We start from the raw sequence: 11083 nt of genomic DNA on the forward strand, positions 1-11083 counted from the left end.
ACCACGGAATGAGTCGCATGGCACCTTTGCATGACTTTCATATTTTTACAATTTCCTAAAGAGTTGTTTTAAGCTCTATCCAATGGTGAAAACCGTTTTAGAAAAGAGCGAAAACTGTTTGAGTTATAAGCCTGTGACTAAGGTGACCCTCACACTGTTACCAGACACTCCGCGGACTTATATTAAGCCTAGCGCAGAACCGCGCGAGGTGACATGCCACTCATTTCGTGGTGGAGGGTCACATTTGTTTGTGTGTCCAATATAAGGACCATAGTGTCAAAGGCTTTGTGAATGTCTTGTTTTGTTGAAAATAAAAACGTCCGGAGTACCTCACCATTCATCGACTCTGTTTCGGGGGTGTATAGGTTTCCCTCTGTCTGTGTGTCTGTTTGTCTGTTTGTCTGTCTGTCTGTCTGTTCTGTCTGTCTGTCTGTTTGTCCAGACTTAGATTAGATCTCTGGTACTTATTTATTCTTGATTTTGGAAACGTACGTTAGCAGTCTCTCCGTTTTTGGATGTCAGATTTCAAGAAGACTTCTTCCAAAGTGTTCAAAAATCATGCACATACTGCACATACTCACCGTTCGTATTGCACGTGCTATATTATTCTTGCCGCACAGTGTGGTCCTGCCCCTTGGGTAAAGCGTACCCCAGATAGCTTGCGGCATTTACCAGACCTTACCGCGCGCCAGCACTGTTGATTCTGGGAAGACAGTGCATTCTGTGAGGGTCGGTGCCACCTACATCTAACATACGGATCGGCATACGGTGGGCCTGCTGCCTCTCTGTGACAGAGTTTTGTTTGGCCTTAGTTCTGCACCCTGGTGCACGTGTGTATTGATAGTAAGGGAGATTTGTGTTGGCTACTGGTTGGGCATCTCTTACTATTTATATGTCTGTTCAGTGAGGTGTTAATCTTTCTAAGTGCCATGTGTGAAACTGAAACACTCGCGCACACTCACACACAAACGCACACACACGCGCGCACGCACGTACACACGAACACACACACACACACACACACACACATACGTGCAAACACATGTGCAAACACACACACACACACACACACACACACACACACACACACACACACACACACACACACACCACCACCACCACCACAACGACAACCACCAACAACAACAAAACAAAACAAAAACATTCCCCCCCTTCGGCATCACCATCCCCTCCCCCCCCCCCCCCCCCACACACACACACATTTAAATACTCACAACTAAACGTCTTGTTAGAATTTTTCTCCTCCATTTCCTTGAAGTAGGAGTCGATTAAGTCATTGACGTTCTCGCGGTCAAACCGCTTCTTGGCGTTGTCCAGCCACGTGCGGAGATAACTCTGCACATACTCCACGTTCTTCAAAACCCGGCGCGACTTAAACATGTCGCCCGGCATGTGCTGAAGAACCGGGAAGAAATTCAGCAGAGCCGTCCCCCCAGAGATGCTCATGTTCTCGTCAAAGATCTGCAGGAAGCGAACGAACATGGGGTCGTCGTAGTCGAAGCGCGTCCCGAAAGCGATGGAGCAGATGATATTGGCTATGGCGGTCTGGATGGCGTTGCCTGGGTCGAAGTCACGGCTCTCGGTGTTGTCGAGGATGTTGCAGAAGGCGGTGAGCTCCTCCTGGACCTTCTCGGCGAAGGAGCTCTTGCCGATGCCCAGAGAGCGCAGCGTGTTGAGGGTGAACTTGCGGTGTTCCTTCCACACCTCGCCTGACGAGTTCACCAGACCTGCACACATCACACAAGGACAATCTTAAACTGTTAATATCTTCGCTTTGAAATGACGTACATACTACAGTAAGAAACAACTGAGAAGAGAATCTTGTAATTAGGTTGTTTTATTGCAAATAACAACAGAGTATAAGAGGCGAAGAAAAGTAGCAAAATATGATGCGGCTTACAATCGCTCTGAGCTCGCAGCGGTGGGTCTCCCTATTAAACAGATGTGGTAGACTTGTTCATTTCAATGCTTGTTTTATTTATTTATTTATTTTTTTTTAATTTTTTATTTGCCAAGCACATCATTGTGGGGCTTTTAATCAAAACATTCAAGCATCCGTCTACAACGTATCATCATTCATCCTTCAACATTTACACAATACTGAAATGCTTGTTAATGTCTCAAGTGCTAGGAGATTGGTTCCGAATAACTCTCACTCACTATATTGCACAAAAGCCATGTCGTATGCATTTAGATAGCTTACTTCCCTTTGTTTCTCACACCATTACAATGTTGTGTGGTTTGAAAACATTTTGTGCGAGGAAGGTTTGAAACTGTGAAGTGGTTTGTCGGAGTAATAAAGACAACCCAAGTCTAGAATGCCTCCTTTTGCTTATCAGGAAATTAATAAGGTTCTGTTGAATTTGAAGCTACAGTTGATACACTTACCCCACCGATTGAACGGAAAGAGAATGATTCTGTTGGATTTTAAGCTTCTGTTAAATAACTAATCTGACAGATTGAAAAGAAAGAGGTTTTGTAGAATTTAAAGCTTCAGTTAAAACACTCATCTTCCGATTGAAAGGAAAGAGATTCTGTTTAATCCAAAGATGGGGGGTTGCCAGTGGGGGTCAGGGGGCGAAGCCCCCTGAAGCTGATGGGTAGGTCATATTCTGAGATAGCAAAATGGTCGCTCCTTGCATGAAACGGCATAAAATAAACAATAATAAAAAATGTTTTAAATAAGTGAGGTACATGTTTAGGCTAGGGGGGGGGGGGGGGTTGCGCAACCCCCATAACCCCCCCCCCCGGTAGTCCGGCCCTGAATCTGACCGATCGAAAGGACAGAGATTATGAGTAATACATGCAATTTTAATCCTCGTTGCACCATGAATCTGTAGATGTGTAAAGATATTCAAACGTACGTATCTGCGCACACACAAATAGAAAAGAAAAGACGATTAAACGAGGCCTACACACCGTCGCGCGCGCGCAGAGCTTTTGTGTTATAGGGTAGAATACGTCAGAGCATAAACTAGATGACATTACAGTCTCAGATCACACTCACATTGTATAGGCTTCCTCTTTTCCCCAAAAGACGCACACTCAGGTAGAGAAACGGGTACATATGTACCCCACAGCGCGTCCCACGACACACAGGGGGTAAACTTGACATCCACACAATGGTTCTTTTCATCCGTTTTAATTCTCATCCCATTGCTCGTGAGACAGCACAGATTGCACGAGCTTCGGGCACGTGAACAAACAGTCGATTCTAAGTTTACACTCCCGTCAACAAACACTATAACACATTTTTCAGGCCAGTGTTATCCCTGACTAAGAGTTGAAAGAACTTCTCACTTTTATACGGAGTATAGCTATTGATAGTTCAAAGGTGTTTAACGACACACAACAGACACACGTTTTGTTTAGGGATGTTTTTCGTTCTTTTTTCTTGAACAGATTTAAAACCCAATTGTATTTCTAACGAATGTATTTCAGGAACGTTCTACTTTTAACTCACCTTCTTCTTCTTCTGCGTTCGTGGGCTAAAACTCCCCCGTACACTCGTGTTTTTGCACGAGTGGATTTTTACGTGTATGACCGTTTTTACCCCGCCATTTAGGCAGCCGTACGCCGCTTTTGGAGGAAGCATGCTGGGTATTTTCGTGTTTCCATAACCCACCGAACTCCGACATGGATTACAGGATCTTTTCCGTGCGCACTTGGTCTTGTGCTTGCAGGTACACACGAAGGGGGTTAAGTTACTAGCAGGTCTGCACATAAGTTGACCTGGGAGATCGGGAAAATCTCCACACTTAACCCACCAGGCGGCCGCGGCCGGGATTCGAACTCACGACCTTCCGGTTAAGAGGCCGACGTCTTACCACCACGCCACTGCGCCCGGCAAAACCCAATTTTATTTCTAACGAATGTATTTCAGGAACGTTCCACTTTTAACCTCACCTTAGTTATTCACGGCGAAGCTGTTTCGTAAAACAAAACAGTCAAAATACTTAATTGAAGATTCTGTAGCATTATCATAATTATGAGCTCTCAAGCCAGTTACATTCTCTCCTATATCTACGTAGTGTGCACAGATGTTAGCTCAATTTTGGTTGCGTGGGGCTTTGAGGCGAGTAAAGGATTATTTTGCGTTCGTCGGTGGAGTGGATTTTGGAATAACGAATGACCTGGTATTTCAAGATGAAGGGTTGTCAGAGGTGACCGATACCTGACCTCTATATGAGTATTTAATTGTCAGGCATTGCAGATGGCAGGGGTAGGATGGGGGTGAATCCAATAGAGGTAGCAGTAAACGACACTTTATTTCTTTAGTTCATGCTAATTTTCCAAGCGCCTATAGTACTAGGCCAAAAAAAAAAAATAGATCTGTTTACGGTAACATAGGCCAAAAAAATAGGGTCGGTAGGTCGGGATTATTTTTTTTTTTAATTATTTTTTTTTCTCCAAAAAACCATATTTTTACGTTATTTTGCCAAAAAAACCAAGATTTTTTTTTTTTTTTCCCCCAAATGCCAAAAAAAAGTCTAGGGTCGCGCGAAAAAACTAGGGTCGGTCGGGTTACCGTAAACAGACCTATTTTTTTTTTTTGGCCCTATTGCATTCAAGGTACCACAAGATTGTGAAATTTGGAACCTGAACCTTTTTATTGCAGGGGATTGTATGCACATGGCTCCGTTTGCCGCCGCCAAACGACAATCTGGCATTCTCTGTGATGCCCGGATGATGTAGCTTATCTTAACAAAGTACAGGTGGGGAGTTTGGCTTTGTGTTTCACCCCTCTCAACGTCTCTTGCCTTGGTTCCTTCTTTTTCTCCAACAAGCACAGACACACCGACGGGCGGGCACGCATGCACGCACGCACACACACACACACACACACACACACACACACACAAACACACAAACACACACACACCAAATCACACACACACACAAACACACACACACACACTCCAACACACACACACACACACACACACACACACATACACACACTAAAACACACACATACACACACACACACACTCAAACACACACACACTCAAACACACACACACTAAAACACACACTCAAACACACACACTCCCCCCCCCCCCCCCCCCCCCCCTCTCTGTCTCCCCCCCCCCCCCATTTTTACTCTCCTTATGTCTGTCTGTCTGTGTCTGTCTTTCTCTCTGTCTCTGTCTCTCTCTCTTCCTCTCTCTCTCCCTTTCTCTCTCTCTCCCTCCCTCTCTCTTTCTCTCTCCATCTCTGTCCCCCTCTCACCCTCCCTCTCTCCCCTCTCTCTCTCTCTCTCTCTCTCTCCTTTTCTCTCTCTCTCTCGCTCCCTCTCTCTCTCTCTCCATCTCTCTCCTCCTCTCTCCCTCCCTCTCTCCCTCCCTCTCTCCCCTTCTCTCTCTCTCTCCCTCCCTCTCTCTCTCTCTCTCTCCCTCTCTCACCCTCTCTCTCTCACCCTCTCTCCCCCTCTCTCTCTCTCTTATCTCTCTTTATCTCTCTCTCTCTCTCTCTCCCCCCCTCTCTCTTTCTCTCTCCCCCTCTTTCTCTCCCTCTCTCTCCCTCTCTCTCTCTCTCTCTCTCTCTTCCTCTCTCTCTCTACCACTCACGTTCGCTATAACCATTCCCAGAAAGAAATGTGTTGAGTTCAGAAGACGAAGGAGAAAAAGACGGAGTATCAAAAAAAAAGTGTGTGTATTTTTCACGTCAACAAACAAACGCTTTGTTGTTGTTGCACCACCGCCTGTTGGTTTCATGATGCACATCACGCAGCACATTGCACATCACACGGCAACAATGCAGACGATCTACCCGGGGCCGAGGTCTGAGGTGCACGAAGCGAAACTGGGTCCCACCTAGCTGGTTGATGTAAGGCATCTTTCATTTTCCATTTTCTTTCCTTTTTACATTTAGTCAAGTTTTGACTAAATGTTTTAACATAGAGGGGGAATCGAGACGAGGGTCGTGGTGTATGTGTGTGTGTGTGTGTGTGTGTGTCTGTGCGTGTGTGTGCGTAGAGCGATTCAGACTAAACTACTGGAGCGATCTTTATGAAATTTTACATGAGAGTTCCTGGGTATGAAATCCCCAGACGTTTTTTTCATTTTTTCGATAAATGTCTTTTATGACGTCATATCCGGCTTTTTGTAAAAGTTGAGGTGGCACTGTCACACCTTCATTTTTCAATCAAATTGATTGCATTTCAGCATGGAGGCTTAAAAATTAAATAATAACTTTGGTCATTAAAAATCTGAAAATTGTAATTAAAATTATTTTTTTATAAAACGATCCAAAATTACTTTTATTTTATTCTTCATCATGTTCTGATTCCAAAAACATATAAATATGTTATATTCGGTTTAAAAACAAGCTCTGAAAATTACAAATATAAAAATTATTATTGAAATTAAATTTCCGAAATCGTTTTCTAAAAACAATTTCATCTTATTCCTTGTGAGTTCCTGATTCCAAAAACATATAGATATGATATATTTGGATTAAAAACACGCTCAGAAAGTTAAAACGAAGAGAGGTACAGTAAAGCGTGCTATGCAGCACAGCGCAACCGCTACCGCGCTGAACAGGCTCGTCACTTTCACTGCCTTTTGCACTAGCGGCGGACTACGTTCATTGTGAAAAAATGCAGTGCGTTCAGTTTCATTCTGTGAGTTCCACAGTTTGACTAAATGTAGTAATTTCGCCTTACGCGAGTTGTTACTTCATTTTCCCATCGTGGAAAGCTAGCAGCAACAGAGTCGCGCTTCCCAAGTGTGTGCGTGTTTAGGTGATGGCAGAATGGCCGAGGTCTTTTACGTGCCACAGTGGTGACACGGGGATGGAACATGGATACCGTCTCTGAGTCTGCACATACAGTTGACCCGCGTCTGTCCCGGCCGTGATTCCAACCCGTGACCCACGGGTCACAATAGTCCAGTGCTCTACCAAATGTGCTACCGGTGTAACACGAGAAAATTACTCCCACGAGATTTTTACTCCGGAGTAAACATTTCGTACGAAAAAGTTACTCCCTTCACGAAAAATGCACTCCCCCATTACACGAGAAAATTACTCCCCAAGACAGGTGAGTTCCGAGTAAACATTTCGTTCAAAAATGTTACTCCCCTAACGAATAAATAACGAATAAATTACTTCACCCCAACACAAGCAATTTAACTTCCCATGCCAGGTGTACGACATTTTTACTCCCTTGTCCCCTGTTGGTCTTGGTGGTGGAAGGGGTGGAAGGAGGGTAGCGCGACATTCGTGTGTGCGAGATCACTTATTGGCATTATCCCTTCGCCCGCATCCCATTTTTGCGTACGAAATTTTTACTGGAAGTAAAAAAAATGGGGAGTAAAAATTTCGTGGAGGGAGTAATTTTTTCGTGCCTTGGGGAGTTCTTTTCTCGTACGAAAAGTGTACTCGGAGTAAGAATTTCGTACGAAATATTTACTCCGGAGTAAATTTTTCGTGGAGTAAAAATGTTGTGTTACACCGGGCCCCTACTGGGAACCAGCTGGAGGGTCTGATTGGTTGAAATCACAACAAATCTCAATTTCAACCAGTTACACCCAGCACCTGCTTACCACCCAGTTAGGTTTCCCTTCGTGCACCTCACGCCCAGGCCACCAAAAAGAGTGAGGGGTATTGGGGGTAAGATATGAACTGAAACACTGTTTCAACTCCATGCACAATTGGCAGAATACCTTCGGCATGTTTATGCCCATGAGGTCGTCAAACAACACCTCTGATGTGATTTCGCAGGAATAAACAGCCCAGGGTATTAGGTGGAAGATGTTCAAACATTTCTTTCAAGTTAGCTCATGGGGATCTGAGGCAGACGTGCAAATAGTTGTGCCCTTTTGTTTTCGAAATGAATGTGGAACGCCTGCTGCCTCGCAATGAGTTACTCATATACGATACCGATACATGCACAGACTGGTGGTGACCTTACAACTGAGTAGTTTTTACTGCTGATATGACGATGTCATCGAGACAACGTTTGTTCTGAGAACTCCATATCAGTTCGTAGGAGACATACAGAACAAAATGACAAAATTATTATGTGACACCATTACTCGCATTATGACGTCGAACTTTATTTCGTTTTTGACGACGGAGATTTCACTTTTAAAGAAGTGGTCAGGAAGAGAGGTCTTGGTTTGTTAAATTGGTGTCGTTTGTCATTAAAAGTTAATTTGCAGTTTATCTTGTAATAATGCGAGAGGGACCACCCAAGTCATAACTAACCCATAATTATACTAACACGTGAGTTTAATCATGTAAATGATGTGTCAAACTAGAGCTCGAAAGAAACCTAATTTTCCACTGCTTATTATTATGTCAAAGTCACCGAGACAAACGTAATTCTTTACATACACTTTTGCGTTTGCTGTTTTCTCTGGAAGAATTTTGGAAACTTGCACTTCGCGCTATATTTTCCCGAGTAAACAAAAAGAACTCGTTTTCGCTCGCATTTCAATAATTGTAAAAAGCGACAGCTGGTATGATACATGAAGCCAGGTAGTATTCTCTATGTATGAAAGTGAAGTGTTATCTTGACTCGCTGACAACAGACTCAAGATACATGGTTCAGTCAGATGACAAGCACACTTGTCTTCAAAGTTCATCGACCGGTTGCAGGATGCTTATGCCAAATGTCTTTCTGTTGTACTACCAACCTTCCGTCGTTCTTTTCTTTCTTTGTTCATTCTGTTTTCCTTCCTTCCTTCCTATTGTCTTTCCTTTTCTGTCTACCTTTCGTTCAATCTTCTCTTCTTTCTTCCTTTCTTCTTCCCTTACTTTCCCCGTGTTACTTTTGACTTGATGCTAGGTTCAAACGTACGCTACTAACTTTACTTTCCAACTTACTCTGTATACAGGGCGGTCCCAAAAAAGCGCCCTGTTTTCTTTTTGATCTCATTTTTGACTGCAAAGAGAGATTTAGAAAATGTCTTCACCAAACAATAGCAGAATGATGGGAAATTATGTCTTGCACATTTTGGTAGAAATTGGTCTGTCCTTAGCAGTTGATAATATAATAATATAATAATACTAATAATGACAGCTTATATAGCGCGAACCACAGTAAACTATGCTCTCCGCGCTTTACATATCAACTATGAATAAAACCATACTATTTAAACATCAAATACACGTACATGCTAACAAAATAACGTAACAATAAACTTACAACAACACATTATCCACTTATTCTCTATCCAGCCTCCTCTTTCCTGGCGATAGGCTCATTTCACGACGCACTGACTTCCCTTGGCCACCTTACTCTCCTCATCTCAACCCACCCGACTATTGTTTGGTGAAGACATTTTCTAAATCTCTCTTCGCAGTCAAAAATGAGATCAAAAAGAAAATAGGGCGCTTTTTTGGACCACCCTCTGTGTGTGTGTGTGTGTGTGTGTGTGTGTGTGTGTGTGTGTGTGTGCGTCTCTCTCTCTCTCTCTCTCTCTCTCTCTCTCTCCCTCCCCCCCCCCCCCCAAATAATCGTACAGGATATGCCCTTAAATCCTCAGGATTCCACGCTGATTTGGAGAAAGTCACACAGCGAACACCAGCCTTTGATGTCGTCTGATCGCAAGCAGGAGTGCGTGAATATTTTATATTGAGAATCAAGAGTCTCTTGTTACTAACAAGAATAAAAGATCAATTGAAAGTTAATCTTACTTTAATTGGATTTTCGTTGCCAAGTATTTGAACTGCAAAAAGCGTTTGGTTTTTTTCTTTTGATTTACATGACGGTTAGGTCCCAAAGAGAGTATTCTTAAAGGGACACTTTCCGCGTAAACCACCGCAGATCCGTCTACGCTTGCAAACACGGTTGAAATTGTCGTTCCACTATAGTCACATATGAACAAAAATGAGCAGCCCGAGTGGTGTTTATGCACTGTGGGAATTTGTTGATGAATTATTTCGTAAATGCCACTGGTGACCTTTTTTTTCTTCTCTTTTTTTAGAAATTAATTCATCCAAAAACTTCCAACTCACCGCATGAAGTAGTCAGGGTGTTGATTTCTGGTATATGACCAAGTGGAGGGATGTTCCTATCCTATGTAAAAGCCTGGCCACAGTGGAGACAGTGAGGCGAAATGTTTTAACGAGGCGGAGTTTTTTTTTTTAATAAGGCCAAAAAAAAAATAGGTCTGTTTACGGTAACCCGACCGACCCTAGTTTTTTCGCGCGACCCTAGACTTTTTTTTGGCATTTGGGGGAAAAAAAATTTTGTTTTTGTTTTTTTTGGCAAAATAACGTAAAAATATGTTTTTTTGGAAAAAAAAAAATCCCGACCTACCGACCCTATTTTTTTGGCCTATGTTACCGTAAACAGACCTTCTTTTTTTTGGCCTAACACTGATGTCAACAATTGGTTTAAACAATGTTTATTTACATGTTCAGAAAATGTACATCGACATAAGGTGAAAACAACAACAAGCCTACGGCTTATGGTGGTGGGTGTCAACAACGTAACGGTTACTTCTCAAGCTGTATTTAAACACGCGCTTGTGTTGTTCTGCGGTTTGGTTTTAACTTTATATGTACGAAAGTTTAATCCATCATGACAACTTGTAGTGTGAATCAGGTGGCTTTAAAACCCCGCGGACAGTGCCGCTTTAAAGCACAACGGGTCTATGTGCCAGCAGTGCGAGGCATCACTGAAGGTTATCACCGAGGAGATCTGAATGCACAGAAGAAGAAAAATCCGACGGAAGAGATTTATTATCTTGTCTTTCAAGTCATTTGATGAGTTCCAGGTGTCTTTACAAAAATACATAACTTTCCTTAGTCATTGTCTGCCAAGAATGTGACTTGAAAGCAGATGCAGATACTTGTCTTCGCCCCTAGGAATGCGAAAATAGAACACCCCAAAATTACCAAAGACCGAAATAAGTAAAGCAAACCCAGAATAAAGGACTGAAAGGGAGACAAAAATGATATTGTTTTGAGTGTATTTGGTGGGCTCGTTAGACGAAGGAAATGAGCGTCACTATTCCGTCAATTATATGTAATTAAAACGTATATCAACCCTCCCCATCCACCTCACCCAACCCACCGCACCCCAATCCCTCACCCCCCCCCCCCCCCC

The 11083-nt window shown here is 43.1% G+C and overlaps 1 protein-coding gene across 1 annotated transcript in view; it reads right to left on the bottom strand.

The window, feature by feature from the left end:
* LOC138961870 (cytochrome P450 2B4-like) overlaps positions 1-11083 on the bottom strand; it is a 53495-nt gene that overhangs the window by 11317 nt on the left and 31095 nt on the right. The window contains exon 2 of the mRNA XM_070333549.1: positions 1236-1748. Within this exon, the coding sequence (XP_070189650.1) occupies positions 1236-1748 (513 nt within the window). The remainder of the gene's footprint in view (positions 1-1235; positions 1749-11083) is intronic.

This window comes from Littorina saxatilis, linkage group LG3, assembly GCF_037325665.1.
Source record: "Littorina saxatilis isolate snail1 linkage group LG3, US_GU_Lsax_2.0, whole genome shotgun sequence".
Classification (NCBI taxonomy): Eukaryota; Metazoa; Mollusca; class Gastropoda; order Littorinimorpha; family Littorinidae; genus Littorina; species Littorina saxatilis.